Genomic DNA, 18,641 nt, shown 5'->3' on the forward strand with positions numbered 1-18,641 from the left:
AGGAGGAGGAGGAAGAGGAGGAGGAGGAGGAAGAGGAGGAGAAGGAGAAGGAGAAGGAGTTGTTGTGACTAGAGGCTCACAGGAACCTAACCCTATATTTCCCCTAAAAGCAATGGTTCACTATTTGCTAATTCAGGATTTGCAGCAACTTTATAAAACATAAGAATAACCATAAATGACGAGAATCAACTGTACTTGATTCTGCCCTCTTCTGAAAAGGAAAATTATGGAAACAAAGTGGTTTGATGAGACTGGAACACGCCTCATCAAGCTTTACCCTCTCTTTTCATGCTGCATGGATCACTCACCAGCACCAGGATTTGTTCTAAGATGTCTTGGGGAGAAAACTGCCAATCAGCTGTGGATTGTGTCCCCTGAAAGCCATTAGCCTGCCTGAGAGGTTGAGCATCCCCTCACTCGTGTCATCAAAGCTAACTGATTGGGGCAGAAGGCAGAGAGGCAAGAAAAGGAGGAAGCTTTACCATATGTCTTCATTTGGGTTTCCCCAGAAGCTGATCCTACAATTACGATTTGAGCACAAGTGGTTTGTTTGGGAAGTGAGGAAATTGCCAGTAGGGAATTGGAGAAAAGAGAAAGGGCTGGGAAGGCAGCCAAGAAAACCAATAAAAGGTGTAGTATCAAAGTAGCTACTGCTGTCGCCCAGTGGACTTTTTCCTACAGAGGAAACTGGGACCCCATGTAAACCATATTCTCGAGTTATCCTACCCAAGGCTGAGGGAATTGGGGTGTTTACGCACCATCTTCCATCAGTTATTGGTTGAGGGCTCCTCCTGGGGTGCACTAATTCCCCAACACTTCCTGCCTTCCATGGGAGCAGCAGAGTAGGCTCAGTCAAGAAAAAGGCAAAAAAAAAAAAATGCCAAGTTGGCAGTCAGAAGCGAGCCAGCATGAGCTGAAGTGGTGCGAGCAGGAGGATAGGGACAGGCACTGGAACATCTGCTACATCAGACCGGGCTGCTGCTGAAAGTCTTACATAAACCCAGAGCAGGAACGGGGCCACTGCCACGAGAAATCCATGGTAGACGAAATTTCTATACAACAAGCACGTATCTGCCACCGGAGGCCTAAAGTGTTCACGTAATTTCAGCTAATTATCTGATTCAGGGGCCAATTTTCACTAGTTTTAAGTCAAAGTAAGGTTTCATGGTGTTTATATAGGTTATTTTCCTCCTTCGTTGGTGGAAGCAAGATGGAAAGCTCATTTGCATTTTAATGATAAAATAGGACCTTTTCCCTAGAATAGCATGTGAGAGAACAGAGCAGGACAAAAGTAATTTTGGGGAAATGTGGGGGAAGATTAGTACTTCATAGGATGTGCTCTGTCATCATGATAGCTCATTCCCTGATGATGAAGTGAAGACACACATCCCTGCCCAAGAGCCCGCTGGTACCAGGCCTTTTCCTTCCATGAGCACCTGTCCCCACCATCTCCACTGCCATCACAGCAACTGAGGAAGGGATACACCATCTCATGACTCCAGAAAAGCACTGGGGTGGGTGGAGGGGGCACGGGGCAGGAGGGGAGCCACCTAAGACACCATAGTGTTTCATTACGCTCTATTATTGAAGACAAGACAAGAAAGATGGCATTTCCTCCATCATATTGAGTGACTGGTTGCTGGGTTTCCAACGCACAAAGCATATTTCTCCCATCACTTTCATTTCTGTAACTATCCAAGTTCATACAATAATCCTTAGGAAATGGACAAAAGAATTAGACTGGCCAACACTATGTGAGTATGCAGACATGAAACCATATCCTCCTCAAGGTAGATGGAAAATATCAGAGTTCTTGCAACTACAGCAATTCCTCAGGATGTCCACACCCAGTAGGACACACCCCTCTCTATAGAAATGGTGTTCTGCATGACGCAGAGGTCTAACCAGAGACCTGTGAGTGGATGAGAAGGCCAAGGTCTTGCCTTGGAGCCAAGATGGACCTGGGCACAAATCCCAGCTCAAACGCTTTCAAGATGGGTGGCCATGAGCAAATTACATACACACTCTCAGCCTCAGTTTCTTCATCTTCCAAATGGACTAATACAACTGTCTCAGATGATTGTCTTCATTCTTCATTCAAAATAGATACGGATGCAACATGAGTGAACCTTGAAAGCATTATGCTAAGTGAAAGAAATTGATCACACACACACACACACACACACACACACCCCTACATGTTGTATGATTCCATTTATATGAAATGCCCAAAATGGCAAATCCATAGAGACAGAAAGTAAATTCATGCTTGCCAGGGACTGGGAGAGATAAAATGGGGAGTGACTGCTAATGGATATAGAGTTTCTTTTTGGAGTCACGAAAATTTTCTACAATTAGATAGTGATGATGATCGCACAACTCTGTGAATATACTAAAAACCACTGAATTGTACATTTTAAATAGGTAATTTTATGGTATGTAAATTATATCTTATTAAAGCTCTTATTTTTTAAAAATAGATAAGGAGTCCTTGTTACATCCAGATCCTTTGGAAGCCATGAGCATCTAAGTCGGTTGGCTAAACATTAGGATATTAACCGGAAGAACAAGCAAGTGACTCAGGCTACTGTGAAGAGTAAATTACATATTACACGCTAAGCACTGAGTACTATGCCTGAGCCACCGAAGACCCTCAGCAAGTGGGTGTTACCAGTAGCAGCATCATTGATGTTTATTAGGTGCCTCCTGTGTGCCAGGCATTGTGCTCTGCTCTTTGTGTGCATGGTCTCATTTAAGAGATCTCATTTAACCATACCTACCCTAGGGAGTAGTTACTTTTATCATTTCCAGTTCTCAAGTTGGGAAACAGACCCAGAGGGGTAAGTTAGTGCCTAAGATCGGAAGCTTGGGAGTGGCAGAGCTGGTGGGGCACACCTGAGCTCTTGCACATCTTCTCGTCACACACTTCATCTCCAGCAGCAGCCGTGGGAGTATGACCACTGTCAACAACCATCGGCGCCTCCAGTCAAGGTTCCCTCGATCACTAGGATGAGCTTAAAACAGAGCGGAAATCTCTGATAGATACTGGAAGGATGGCTCCTACAGGTCTCTTCCAGCCACTCAGCTGAGAGTCCTGGCAGTGGAAGTGCGGCCTCATCCAACCTGCCTCAAACTGCAGGTGAGACTCTCACTACCCCTGGATTCTTAATGGACACCCCAGTCAGTCCAACCATCTGCCGCTTCCTTAAGCCCTTGTGACCCAGACTGGCATCCTTGGTTCTCTGTTGGCCTCAGTCTGCCCCAGCAGCCCAGATAAGGCTAAGAGACTGCAAGGCACATAACAGACAAAAGTCCTAATTTCCCCCTACTCAAAAGACATGTAAATTAGACACTTTGGAAATCACGTGTAGCAAAAAGTTACTATCTGCTAGAGTGTATTGTGTGTGTGAGCACGTGCACACGCATCCAGGTGCATGCACACTTGTGTGCACTCACACAATTTGTACTCGAGTACCTCACATTTCAGCATCTTGCAATTCCTTGGAGATTAATTTACACGCCATCATCATGGAAAAGACTCAAACTCCAGTCTCGTCCCAGTATACATGCACAAGCCGCGGAGTCCTAATTAACACAGAGTCTTCACAAAATCTAATTACAAACTAGGCAGCTCTGAGGCCTTCTTTGAAATCACTAAATTTTCTAACAGAATGTCACCACCTTCGGTAGCATCAGTACTCATTCCATACTAACTTCCCATATTAAGCATTTTTGCCTGGCAATGGAATATCAGAATGGCCTCATTTTCATCCTTATTAACATATTTTTGGAACCTCTTTACTTGCCAAATGTGTGCCTGAAACAGATTTCTAAAATGCAGAAGTTGACCTGAGTGTAAGAGATGCTAAGCCTTGGCTAAATGGCTAGTTTCATGAGGGCAGAGACTTCATCTTATTTATTGCTGTACCTCCAGGGCCTACGACAGTGCCTGTCACGAAGAAGACACCGGGCAAATATTCACTGAAGAAATGAATAGATGTCTTCTCCAAGAGGCTGAATATACACTCACATTTGTACTTGCTGCAGACACAGAGAATTTAATTTGAAATCTCAGAACCGATATGCTCCAGACTCTAGTAGAGCCTACCACTCTTCCTCGATTCTTTTTCCCATAGGAGGGAGAATATAAAAAAGTCTCCAGCAGGCACAGCATGGTGGCTCACACCAGTAATTCCAGCACTTTGGGAAGCTGAGGTAGGCAGATTGCTTGAGCCCAGGAGTTCGAGACCAGCCTGGGCAATATGGCAAAATCCCATCTCTACAAAAATGCATAAATCTGCCAAGTCTGGGGGCATGTGCCTATAGTCCTAGCTACCCAGGAGGCTGAGGTGGGAGGATTGATTGAGCCCAGGAGGTCGAGGCTGCAGTGAGCTATGACTGCACCACTGCACTCCAGCAGTGATCTTGTCTCAAAAAAATAAAAAACTGAAATTAAAAATTAATAAAAGGCCCCAACACCTGTTGGCATTGCCATAAGCATCACTGTTGAATAATGAAGGTTAGCATTACAGGTTCATAGATATGCTTCATTCCCTCTTTGCTGTCTGGGCAAGCACAAGTCACTTGACCAATCTAGATTCAGTGTTGCCTTAAGAAGCCTCAATGGGCTTGGATATCTCAAAGTTCCTTCCAATTTATGAAGTCAATTTAACATGAGCAAGGCAACCTCTGAACAACATTTGCACAACAAAAAGTTGCTTTCAGTGACCTTCCTGTCACTCCCACCCTCCAGAGCCTTCAGCCTGCTCCCTACACAGCACCTGACTTCTCCCCTTCCCACTTGACACCAGCCTATCAATAAATATCAGTCCCTGGTTCTGTTCTCTCTTGGTCCAGTTCTCTCATAGAAACTATTGATTTGGCTGCACCCATGGGTAATTGAGAATTAGTCTGTTACCCTGAGGAACTACATTTGCATTTTAACAGGATGTGTTCTGGAGCTGACATTTTAATCCATATCTCTATCAATGCATTTATCGTGGTGTATCATAATTACTTGATGATGCACCTGTCTCAGTAGCTAGACTGTGACTTCTTTGGGTACACAGCCTCGGGTCTTTTTCATCTTTCTGTGTCAAATGCCTAGCCCCATTTCTGTAAGCACTCAGTCGCTAAGTGTTTATGGAATAACCAGATGGATGAGTGACAACACCTAATGAATAAAGTAACTGTTAAGGTTGTAGGCATCCTGATAGTCATGGGATGGAGTGGTGTGTGTCAGCTGTGGAGAGGGACTCTACAGGGCTCTTCAAATCCCACCCCCTGTGGCTGTCCGCTCTGCCTGTCTTTAGTACTGAGGCTGAATGCAGAGATTATTGCCTGACCAGCAGGCATTCACGCTCCTATAGAAACTGTGTTCTCACCCTGCCAGAGAAAGGGATCGGCACATCAGAAGCTTTCATTAATTCAGGCTCTGGGGAGGCCTTCCAAGCTAAGTCCACAAGAACACAACTAGCAGGGAGTCCCATTAGAGTCAAAGGAGAAATACCCCAATGTTACAATACCTCTGGACACACCAGGAACAAAGTGACGGCGGGCATGGAGGGGCAATTTTTATCAGATCCACTATGCTGAACTGAAAGCCATAGGCTTCCAAAAGGCGCGTGAAGTATAACAGAATATGAGCGAGTGCACCAGCTTTGCATTTATTGATTCATCCACTGCAGATATGCAGATTGTCACAGAATCAAGGGTCATGTAACAAAGCCAGGGAAAATATCATTTTAATTAACAGAAATTGAAAATGCAATCGCCATTGCTTTCAGATATACCTCCCATTTGCAACCAGAAGTTTGGAATTGGTTATCATAATTCAAAGATGTCAAGAAAAGCTCTTTTTTCTGCATAAATATTTTTTAACAGCTTTTATGTAGGATTCCTATAAGAATACACAGATACCCCAGGTGAGGTCAGCACCATGCCTGTCACACAGTAAGTATCCTCTGCAAACATTCACTAAAGCAATCATTTGACTTATTAGCGATTTAAATAAAAATCTGATTGTGTCATCCTCGTACTTCAAATCAATCAAGACCTTCCTGTTATTCTCAGAAAAAAAAAGAGCTCCTTAGTAAGACCTACTATGCCCTACATGACCTGAGCACTGCCCCCTCTTTCCCCACCCTCATGCGCCATGCCACACCTCACTTTCCAACCAGTACCAAACCCACATCTCCAAACAAGAAACCGGGACTCTCTTTCCTGCACCTCATTGCCTTTCTCTGTTCATTTAAAACACATCTGAAAACCTCACAATCTATACCAGACTGTGAGTGCAGGAGTGTTACTGGAAACATTGAGTGCCATGAGCCACCATTGTTATGCCCAGCTGTAAATAAGTTTAGAGTATCTCTACTACATTACTTAGGACCAATTTTCACAGTAAAAATCGAAAAGCGGAGGAAATTAGGTACATGTGGCTTAGTCTGGATCATAATGAATCCTTGTGGATCCCAGAATTGAAAAAGGGGCTGCAGGAAGTATTGAGTTAGTAGGAAGTTAAAATCGCCAGTATAGAAACCACCCTGAAAGTGAGTCTCTTGTCAGGGTGGTTGGGGGCAGGGATGGGGGAATTTCTGGATGAAAGAATAGAAGGGAAAACAACAGAACCAGAAGGGGGGCACAATGGCATCTTGGCATCCTGAGACTTTTTCTACTCTTGGTTACTATGGTTACAGACGCAATCAGTGCTGGCTCCTGAATGTGACTGGGGCCCCAGGCAGCTCCATTCAACACGCTCTCACCCTGTCCCAGACTCTGTCTTTGCCATTTTGTGCAGTAAGTGACATATTCAACAATGTCCAGCTCCTGATCATTCTCAAGTCCATGGTGCAACTCAAAAGAAACCATATTCACTCGCCTCTGCCCAGAACACAGAAGCTCCAAAACTTCCTTCAGAATATAAAATTGCCTCAGGAATAAGCCAGGCATGTAATGTTTGGAAACATGGGAACCTCTAAGGCATCGGATGCATCCTGCTTCCTGGAAATCATTTTCTCAAGACTGTACAGAAAAAGAAACAAGATTGTCAAAAAAATGTTTACTCAAAATATGACAAGGAGTGCTAACGGTCCTCCCTCCATCAGCAGCTTCTCACTGTGTGTTTGCCATCACCCCCAGGCACACGGTCCCTGCCATCTTGGCAGGATGCCGACTTGTGTTTCAGTCACCATACAGACACATGGCCTGCAGGCACTGCAGGAACACACCAGACACACACCAGACACCCCATTCCCCAGCATTTCTACTGCTCGGCCTGGAGGCCATCCTGTTTTTTCTGATTTTACCCAAGGAAGTTAAGTTGTCAGTCACTGACTCTGTAAAAGAAGGGACATTGTAAAGAAAGGGACTCTGTAAGAGAATTGGGACCATGAGTTATCACACTCCACCTCTAGTTTCACAGTCAGAAAAAATAGGGTGGACTGTGGGGTTTTTTTTTTAAAATAAATGTTTACACATTTACCCATAGCATGGTGCCCACACAAGACAGGCTCAATAGACACTTCCAGTATTTGAATAATACAACAAGTTTGGACTGATAGGTATGCTGGGATCTGTTATAAGATCATATGTTCATATTATACATACATCATCATCATGCTCACTGTCTTTCTAGAATAATGTTTCAAGCCATTGGTAAATGAAAAGGTAAAAATGGAGTTAAATGAATCATCATTCTGTGGTTAAGTAGAAAACGCAGGCTTAAACAAAATTAAACAGTCTTCTGAACTACAGGATTATCAGAGAGAGGCGTATGAGGCAGAGGTAAGAGTTCAGGCATTAAATCAGACAGACCTGGGTTCAAGTCGTAGCACGACTAGGTAACTTTGGGCAAGTTACGTAAGCTCTATAGGCCTCGGCCTCCTCATTCAGAAAGCAGAGATAATAATTTCACCTATTTCTTTGGATTATGAATAGGATTATATGAGATAATAACTACAAAGCACTTAGCCTAGCATGTAGTGCCTACTCAATAAATAGGAAAAGATTCTCATGGTGATTTTTCAATATATCCTCAAATTCTTTGACATGCCTCCCTTCCAACGTGAATGCGATCACCCCTACTCCTCCCCAGATGTGGACTAACTTTAGCGACTGGCATCTATGGAAAAGAATGTAGTGGTAGTAACAATATGTGATTTTTGAAGCTAAGTCATAAAAAGTGTTGCCAATTCCACCTTGTTCTCTCTTGAATCACTTGTTCTTGGGGAAGCCAGACACCATGTCACATATGAGTACACATAAGCATCCCATGGAGAGGCCCACATTGGCAGGAAACGAGGCCTCTCCCCAACAACCAGCAGCAATTTGCAAGTCACATGAGTGCTCCACCTTGGAAACAGATCCTCCTGCCCCAGTCAAGCCACCAGATGACAGCAGCCCAGACAACATCTGACTAGCCAATGACAGACTCCTAGTCAGACCACCCAACTAAGCTATCCCTGAATTATTGATCCACAGAACTTATGAGATAAGAAATGTTTATATTGATTTAAGCCACTAAATGTTGGGGTTATTTGTTACACAGTAATACAGTAACATGCTAACGTGCATGATGACTCTCTAGGAATGACTGAGCACGTATCATACTGCAAACTGACTTTACCATGACACCACTTTTCTTCTCAGAGTATCTGATGAATCTATGTTTCATAGAAGACATTTTGGGAAATGTTGGTCTGGAATTTAACAGTTTATGAAGTTTGTTCACATTTGTCTCATTTGATCATCTCAGCAACTGTGAAGTGGTTATTATTGTGATCTTTATTTTATCCAAAAGAAAACTAAGGCTAAGAAAGGTTAAGTGACGTGGCCAAGCTCACATAGTGTTATGGTCTGAATGTGTCCCCCCAGAATTCATATGTTGAAATCCTAACCCCAAAGGTAATGTTATTAGGAGATTGGACCTTTGGAAGGTAATTAGGTCATGCGCATGGAGCCTTCATGATTAGGATTAGTGTACTTATAAAAGAGGCCCAAGAAAGACTCCTCACTTTTTCCACCATGAAAGGACACAGCAAGAAGGCACCATCTATAAGCTGAAAAGCGAGCCCTCACCAGATGCCAAATCTACCAGTGCCTTGATCTTAGACTTCCCAGCCTCCAGAACAATAAGAAATAAATCTCTGTTGTCTATAATCTATCTAGCTTGTGGAATTTTATTAAAGCAACCCAAATCAACTATGATACACAGCTAATAAAGTTGGTACAACATTAACTCAGACTCAAATATTGTGATTCCAAGCCATGTTCTTTCACTGGTCTTTTCTCTGACTTAACCAGGACAGCCTAGGTTGTTTAAATCTGAACTAAGAATACTAAGAGTCTACCAGAGTACCAGGAGGGTTGTGCTCTGCTATGGACCACCTCCTGGATGATCCAGACAGTGAACCAGATGCTTCCAAGAGGCTGAGCTGGAGGCTGCCCTGACTTCACAGGCTGTCTACTGCAACTGTGAGAACAGCATAATGCAGGTACCACTCATGCAGCCTTTATGATGATCCAGCATTCTTCTACAAGCTTTGCATGTATCACTTTATGTAATCCACATAACAAACCAAGGAAGTAATGGCTGTAATTATCTCTATCTTGCAGATGAAGATACCAAGTCATAGAAAAATGAAGCAATGTTCCCAAATCAGCCTCTAGTAAATCATGCTTGGATGAGGACTTAGGCAATCTAAGACTACTAGGGAAGGAAGGGATCTCAACAACCAAAAACTCAATTCCCTCCTTTTCTAAATGAGTGTCAGAGCCAGTCCTAGAAACCAGGTCTCCTATCCTAAGCTCCTATACTGTACAGACGGTGACATTTTGCCCGGAGTCTAGGTTAAATGACTACAACATGTATTTAATCTCTTTTCAGGTTATCGTAATAATGCATAGGTCGAACCAGATAAATTCCTTTGGCCTAAAGCAACATTCTTAGCCAGCAGAATCCAGGAGCTGGCCCAGGTTGGTCCATGGTTAACATGGGTAACAACATTCCCCAATTTTCAGAGAAAAATACAAATTAATAAATAGACTTTTTTCATCTCTAAGCTTTTCCTCCCATCAATTTTTCTTAAACACTTGGTGCCTCACTTTTGTCTCAGAGGACAAAGTAAGTGAAGGTTTGATGTCAAATATTTTATCACACCTAATATCAAGCATCTCTATTCTGCGTGTCAGGCTCATATCACATTAAATTTAGTAAGTTATACTATTTATCTTTATCATGCTAAATATTTGGTGTGTGATTATTTAGGGGATCTCAAGTTCTGCTTGCACACAAGAAACTCATTTTCTTGGTAGTATAATTTTTGCTAGCTTGCATGTCAAAATTATGAATATTGGTGTTTTAGGCATCTACAAAGGTTACTGTGACTTCCAGACTCTCCATCACCTGACCGAATCTTCATTTTCTATTCAAGGAACTCCTTTTCTTTTCTGAGAATGAGTCTTGCTCTGTCACCCAGGCTGGAGTGCAGTGGCGCAATCTCGGCTCACTGCAAGCTCCACCTCCCGGGTTCACGCCATTCTCCTGCCTCAGCCTCCCCAGTAGCTGGGACTACAGGCGCCCAAGCAAACTCTGCAGGATTTGGGGAGGCGGGGTGGAGAAGGAATAAAGGAATGAAGAAAAGAAGGAAGGGAGGAATGAAGGAAAATTTCCCTGTAATCACCTGGCTTATGTAGGGCAGTAAATCCTATGTTTTCCTTTCTAATCTTGTTTCCCCACCATTCCACTCTGCTTCAAAGTTACTTCCATGGAAAGGGTAAGTGATGAGACTAGAAGCTATTGGTAATACAAAACGTAAAATTTCCTGAAATCCTATCCACTCCCCAGCCTCATCCCCACTACCTCCAATGCCCATCCCTCCCCACCTCCCTGGCTCTGGGAATGGCAAAGGTAAAGAATGCAATGCTCCCTCATGACCATGCCATCCCCTGCCAGTGACTATGGCCCTCCCTCACTCCCTCCCTTCAACCCTAAATTAAGGATTAGGAAGTCAGGTTTCATTTTCAATTCAGAGTACTCAGTCCTAGACACTCACAAGGGAGGAAAAAATAATCTTAAACTGTGGCTGCAAATGACAAATAAATGTTCTAGCAAGTAAATACGAGGTCCTTATTCCCCCATTCTAGGTGATAGTAATCATCCAGACGTAGATAAACTGTAAAGTCTCCACTAAGAGTACCCCTAGGACCAGACCCCAAAAGTGGAAGGTCCCTTGGACCTCCATAATACTTATGGAGAGAAATTACCCAGGTGGGTGTAACCAACAGGGTGACCACACTCCTGGTGCCACGTTTAGGTAGATTCTGTAACCAAGCCATGCAGAGCTAAGCCCCTAACTCACTCTAACCTCATCTGGATCATCCAGTAGGTGCCCTTTATAAGAATCAGAGTACAGAAAAAGATTGTCACTTTTATCCACCTTTCTGCATCAGCCAAGGAAGCTGTCCAAACTGAAACTTCCTAACTGGCTATCAGTAGAATGGCTTCTTTCTATTTTATCATTAAACTCTTCCTCTAACTCCCTGTAGACTAAAAGCAGAAAGAAAATCACTAGCTCACTGTGCCTATATTAAATATACTTCACACCATATCTCAGTTGTGGTTGAAGTTTCCTAATGAGGGAAAAGACTATATTTTTTAAATGCATCAGATTTAAGGTGAGGCTCATATGGAGCCAAAGTACAGATGTTTTGGAAATGGCATGGAATAGCAAAGTTATCCTGCTCAATCTTAATTCAACCCAGTGGTCACCGGGATTGGCAAAAGGATGGTGAAGCTCCTTAGATACTGCTGGAAAAGAAGCCTGAACTAAATCTTGGCCAAGACAGTTTTTGGAACACAGCTCCTTGGTACTTTTGAGGATAATTGTGGTGATTCTGGCACATTTTAAATCCCATTTGGAACACTGATCTCCTGAAAATTGGATATTAAATAAAAAATAGATTATTTTCTTTCCAGGAAATCTAAGCTATGCAAATGTGTGTTTGGAAACACATTAATAAAGCTAGCACTTAAGCAACCTAGCAAGTTGAAAATGGCCCCCATTCACGAAAGACCAAGATATTTTTTTAGCCAGTACAGCAGAAGGAAGATCTAAGGGTCTTCACCTGAGCTCGTAAGAATGAAAGTGTAAACCTGTACAGTAAGTACAACCTGCTGAAAATAGCCGTCGACTAAAGATTCACTGATCAACAGGGAGACTGCTTCCTCTAAATCTCTCAGAGAAACCTTTGAATACACTTTTGGGTAACAAAGAGCAAGAGAGTGTGGAATGAACAAAGACGCTGGGAGGAAGGAAAGCTTGAAGGAGACTGTCATGGACGTAAGCATCAAAAGGCCTAGGGTAGCCCCAGCTCTGCCTGTTTGTTGCTTTGGGCTCCCACATAAATCATTTATCCTTTCTACATCTTGCTTTATGTGTCAGTAAATCTAAGACTCTAATTCCTACAAAAATAGGGTTGTTTAAAGAACAAATGAGATCATTCCTAAAAAGTATGTTCTGTAAACTGAAAGGTGCTATGCACATAAGGTATGGGCTTCTCCAGAATTTTGCATTAAAGTGTGCACTAAAAATGCAGCTTTTTAAAAAAAATCCAGCTCCAATCCTATAGCTTTGCTTCTTTCTTAAGTGGATTAAAGTACCTAAAAATAGCCACATTCCAATAGCTAATATGAGCCAAATTATTTATTGGACACTGACCATATCTTTAGCAGGCTAGATCAGTCCACCCATCCACCCTCACCGCACTTCTATTCAGCCTTCTTACGCCTGGTCAAAGATGAGAAAAGAAGGAAAACAGCCCACTGGAGGCTTTAGGGAGAGCTGGAGCTTGCAAGGAAGTGGGAATATCAGTGTCCTTTCTGATAATGCCGGTATTTGGGGATATTCTTCCTTTCTCCTTATTTGTACTTTGCCATTTGTAGCTTAGAGGCGTCCTGCAATTTCCATGATGCATAAAGCCTTCGATCCTCTCCAATCCATTCTGCCAACCTTCCACTCACTCAGCAAAGGGTTGCTGAGTGCCAGGCACTTTCCACGGCACTGGGGTTATGGCAATAAACAAGACAGAGAAAGTCCCTGCTCATGCAGCTCATATGCTAGTAAAGGAGGCTGGTACCAAATAAGGCCCATGAGTAAGTGAGATGGTTTCAAGTCATGACAAGTGCCAGTAAGACAACTGAACAGATGACATAAGAGAAAATCATGGTGCTGGGGAACAAGAGGAGAGGTCTTTCAGATGGGACAGGGAATCCCCTCCTGACAAGAGGACATTTGAGCTGAGATTCAAATGACGGAAAGGAACCAGCTATGTGAAATGCATTATAAGCAGTGGGAATTCCAAGCGCAAAGGCCCTCAGACAGATGCGAGTGTGATCTATTTGAGGAATGAAAGGAAGACAACTGGCCCCAAGATCAGATCAAGATGGGGAAAGTTGAAGAGACAAAGTCAAAGAGATAGACAAAGGCAATGACTCCTTTCTCCATGGAAGGGAAGGGAAACCCAGAAAAGCTAAATGAGCAGCCCAAAGTCATACAACTAAGTATTGCTACAGCTACTTGTAGAAGCTAATTATTTTGCCCCCAAATCCAAAGTTTTTTATACTGTATTCATCTGCTTGCCTCGAGTGAGAGGAATACTATTTACAGATCTTACTGTTTTAACAAGATCTTAATACACAAAAGCAGCAGGTAAATACCAATTCTAAGCAGAAAATCATCAACAAATGATGCTGATGATTTAAAGTGCACATTGCTGGGCGCAGTGGCTCACGCCCGTAATCCCAACACTTTGGGAGGCTGAGGCGGGTGGATCACCTGAGGTCGGGAGTTCAAGACCAGCCTGGCCAACATGGTGAAACCCCGTCTCTACTAAAAATACAAAAATTAGCCAGGCATGGTGGCGCATGCCTGTAATCTCAGCTACTCGGGAGGCTGAGGCAGGAGAATCGCTTGAACCCAGGAGGCGGAGGTTGCGGTGAGCCGAGATCGTGCCATTGCACTCCAGCCTGGACAAAAAGAGCGAAACTCCGTCTCAAAAACAAAAAATAAATAAATAAATAAATAAAGTGCACGTAAATGCTGCTATGAAAGCTATGACTTAGAACCAATCTACTTTTAGTAGGTCCTACACAAACAGTAACGCTCTTCGAAGAAGGCTCTGTTCCATGAATAGGAAGAAAGGCCACAGCTCACCAGAGAAGAACCATTTTACATTTGGGTCTTGTTTTTACCTACACCTCTTGACAATGCGTTGCTTAATCCACCCAAATGCCATCCAGACCAATCTATTCTCAAACCACCTTCATTTTGTGCTATTAAATTGTAGGGTAATAAGGCTGTAAGAAAAACATCATAATTACAACTGCCTTCCACAACCCATGAGAGCACCTCCGCCTGAAGGGTCATGTCTGTTGATAGACAAATCCTACAGTCCAAGTAACGTGAACTCTCTCTCTCCTCTTTCCCCTAATACTGCTGGGTTCCCCTTCATCTTTTCCCTGCTAAACACATTTGGTCTGTGTAATCCAGAGCCTCCAAAATACAGACCCAAACTCTGTCCAGTAGTCACCGACTTGCCCATCAGACATGGAAATGAAAACACTATTGTCTAAATAGGTTAGTAGAGAAAAGAACGAGTAGGGTAAGGTTGAGTCACTGTCTCCTCTTCTCCTTCCTCCTCTCTCTTCCTCTCTTTTATCCTCCTCCTATTCCAATCCCTTTTCCTCTTCATCCTCTCTCTTCTTTTCCTCCTCCCAACAAGCTTCTTCACTTCCTGAGCTTTGGGAACCTTACCAGGCAAAAGTCAAAGTCCCAGTAAGAAACACAGACTTGAAGAGTGTTTAAGAGCCCAGATTCTAATATTGTCCTACTAGCTGTGCAATCTTGGGCAAGTTACTCAACCTCTCTGTTCCTCAGTTAACTCATCTGTAAAATTAGGATAATACCTTCCTCCTAAAATGTTTGTGAAGATTAAATTAATACTTGTAAAGCACCGGGCGCGGTGGCTCACGCCTGTAATCCCAGCACTTTGGGAGGCCGAGGCGGGTGGATCACGAGGTCAGGAGATCGAGACCATTCTGGCTAACACAGTGAAACCCCGTCTCTACTAAAAATACAAAAAATTAGCCGAGCGTGGTGGTGCATGCCTGTAGTCCCAGCTACTCGGAGGCTGAGGCAGGAGAATGGCATGAACCCAGGAGGCGGAGCTTGCAGTGAGCCGAGATGGTGCCACTGCACTCCAGCCTGGGTGACAAAGCGAGACTCCGTCTCAAAAAAAAAAAAAAAAAAAAAAATACTTGTAAAGCATTAGAAGAGCACCTAGCACATAATTCTATACAGATAAGAGATATGCCACCTTACTCCCCACTCTCTTCCTGCCTCCATCCCCTGGCTAGAAAAGACTACTATCACCCCTACCTTTGGGAACAACTGTGCACAAAGTCAGAGAAACTCACTGGAAGGCAGATTAGTGGCGTCATGATGGCAATCAAGTGCCAAATGGGACTATAAGACTAGAACACTTATACCATGAGATAAGTATCGTGAAAATAATTGTATGAAATAATACACATAAAGCACCTGGCATGCAATGGTTGCTCATTAAATGTTGTTATTTTGTTGAGGTTTTTTCATTTTTAGCACCACTGGTTGTAACTGAAGTTGCTATTTGCATGCTTTTCTTCACTGTGTCAGGCTGTATAATGTGTAAAATTCATCTGTGTTCATCACTGGAACATGAATATATAGAATGATGATCATACAGAAATATGCCTTAAAACCCAAAGCCAGCTTCACAAAATCAGTATCAGAGTGTTCCCTCTGTACCAAAGTTCCTTGAAGAGCCTGACCCCAGCATTTAGACAGCTGCCCACCTAACACACCCCTTGGATGGCTTGGGGACATGTCCCACTCAACAAGTCCTAGATTGAACTCATGAGCTTTCCTTCCAGACTGGTCCTACCCTGGCTGCCATCTCAGTCATTCCAATTCCTTCACTTCACTTTCACACATTATTCATGCAAAGCCTGTTGATTTCATGTCCTCCACAGCTCTCTACTCCAACCGCTTCTCCATGCCCATAGCAACTATTCTGGCCCATGCTACCATTGTATCTGGTCCCCCATATCCACAAAGCACATAGCCCTTGTTTTGAAACTTAGTTCAAATCGTGTCACTCTTTGTCTTCAAATTCTTCATTGGCTTAAGATAAATACTATACTCTTCCAACCCCACAACCCTACCCCACCTCCAACAACACAGGGCTTGGTGGGGGGGGGGGGCTCGCCTGTGGATCCCCCAGTCATATTTCAAAACACAAGCTCTCTTGCTCTCTGCTAGGGATAAATACGTTTTTCAGGGATTTCCCAAAAGAAAGCCAAAGCACACTTCCAAATTTCCAGAGATTTCAAGTAGAGACAAAATGAAAGGTTTGTGCTGTGTTTGCGGTATATCAGCCTGGGTGTTTAAAAAAGGCAATACCTCTTCACTCACTCTTCAGTAGCCATGGGAACCTTCTTTCAGTTCATCAAATACACATGCCTCTTCTGCCTCAGGCCCTTTGCACGTGCTGTTCCCTTTTCTGCAACAATTCCCCTCCTCCTTAGACAATTAACTCCCATACATCCTCCAGGCCTAAGTCCAAGTGTCATCTCCTCAGGGAAGCCTTCTCCAGTCCTTGTCAATCTCTTCTATCAGACACTTTCTTAAACCTCTGATGCTCTCCTTGGAGCATACATAAACTTTGAAGTATGCATTCCTCCATGCAATGACTGATTTAGGTCTGTCTTCCTCACTGTAAACTCCAACACAGAGCTTCTGTCTTTCCTGTTCTGACTGTATCTCCAGTGCCTAGGACAGGGCTTAGTATGCAATAGGCATTTAACAAATATGTTTTTCAGGGATTCTCCCCCCAAAAAAGCAAAGGCAGACCTCCATATTTCCAGAGATTTCAAGTAGAGACAAAATAAAAGGTTTGGGCTGTATTTAAGATGTAACAATCTCGGTGTTTAAAAAAAGGCAGTATCTCTTCACGCACTCTTCAACAGCCAGTCAATTCCTAAGACATTTACTCAACAAATAAGAAGGTTTCTTCTTTCCAGTCTGGAGAAAAAGAAGAAATGCACTCATAAAGAACATTAAACACACACGCACCCCAAATAAACAAATTTCGATCCCAATACACACAGAGGCGTTGCCTCGCCTGACACAGTTGTCAGATGAGCTAAGAGAAATGCTAAAGAGCATTCTTGTCACAACTGGACACGCGGTTCCAACTTGTTCTGCTCCCATACTGATCATTCCCTTGGAGCCTTAACATCTGTATGCTAATTACAGACACGGTGGCCGACGCTAGGCACACACAAATCCGTCTTAATCGCTCCCTTTTGCGTGGATGAAACCTGATCCAACATTCGTAAAAGCATGCAAACCACACCATTGCTTGAGCGGGCACACTTCGTGCCCCTCCCGGATGCCTTGCCAGCCCCACCCTTCTCACAAACCACCCCTCCTCCGCTTCTACTCTGACCTGAGCCTAACTAGCTGCTAGGTTTGGTAATAAGATTGAACGAAGACTCAGGAGGCCCTGTGGGCTCCATTATTCTGCATGCCCTGCGAGAAGGGCCCACCCCTAGGGACGGCTGCTGCAACTCGAGCCCCACTTGCTGCCAGGAAACCTTTCCCACTGAGGACACCCGGGCATGCGGCGCAGCTCCAGGTCCAGGGGGAGGCACCCCACCCATCTGCCAGAGAGACAAAGATCACCAGAAACAAAGGACACACGCACATACACACATACACACTCGCACACTCAAAGTCAAAAGCAAATACCGACACTTGCAATTTCAAACCAAACAGTCGGCTTGGTCTATCTAAATAGATCTGGAGACAATCCAGGAGGGACAATGATTATGTGGTAATGACAGGCACTATCTGGGTTCGGAACCCACGCTGCCTCCGCCCTCCTCCCACCCGCGCTGCAGTTCCCAGGCGCATTTCCCAGCCTCAGGACACACGCTGCCAGAAGAGAGAGTGCTTCCACTCAAGGAAGCGCGCACACGCCGGAGACAGAGGCAGGGCGAGGGCAGCCAAAAGTAGGAAATACCCACCTTTAGGATCCCAGTTCACCTGTTTTCTTGGCGTCTCGATTGGAAATTTCATTGCTCCGTTGCCCAGAAGGGGAAGAAATGAAAAGAACCCAAATATAATAAAGTCCTCAAGCTTTACACGCCTCGGTTTAGCAGTCCAACAAAACAATTTCCGAGGATGGGGGAGCCTTGGACTGGCTCGTGGAGAAACCCCAGAAAAAGACAGGTGGGAAAATACTGGCTTGGGGGAGAACTGGAGACGGCTTGGGTGTTTGCACCGGCTAGGGGGTGGCCGGCCGCGGCCCCGTGGGTAAATGAAAAAGTAAGATTGGCGAGGGGTGGATGAAAGGATGGAGAGGAAGGCTTGGGAAGATGGAAGAGCCAAGCTGCTTCCCGAAAGCGGTGCCGGCAGGTTAGGGGCTAAGCAGTCGGAAGACTGGGGCTAGGGAGAAGCCCACTGCAGTGTCACTCCAGCCCCCGAAGGCGTGTGCGCACACACTCCCGCACACACACACACACACACCCGCACATACAC

At 44.1% G+C, this 18,641-nt stretch overlaps 1 protein-coding gene across 2 annotated transcripts in view; it reads right to left on the reverse strand.

The window, feature by feature from the left end:
• The window catches only part of KCNK10 (potassium channel, two pore domain subfamily K, member 10), a 150,702-nt gene that overhangs the window by 128,448 nt on the left and 3,613 nt on the right, over positions 1-18,641 (reverse strand). The window contains exon 1 of one of the 2 annotated variants that reach the window (XM_011974284.1): positions 18,128-18,629. The exons of the other annotated variant lie outside the window; for it this stretch is intronic. Within the exon in view, the coding sequence (XP_011829674.1) occupies positions 18,128-18,179 (52 nt within the window). The 5' untranslated portion in view covers positions 18,180-18,629. Of the gene's footprint in view, positions 1-18,127; positions 18,630-18,641 lie in introns of those variants that run through there. 2 annotated transcript variants of the gene reach the window in all.

This window comes from Mandrillus leucophaeus, unplaced genomic scaffold, assembly GCF_000951045.1.
Source record: "Mandrillus leucophaeus isolate KB7577 unplaced genomic scaffold, Mleu.le_1.0 Scaffold144, whole genome shotgun sequence".
NCBI lineage: Eukaryota > Metazoa > Chordata > Mammalia > Primates > Cercopithecidae > Mandrillus > Mandrillus leucophaeus.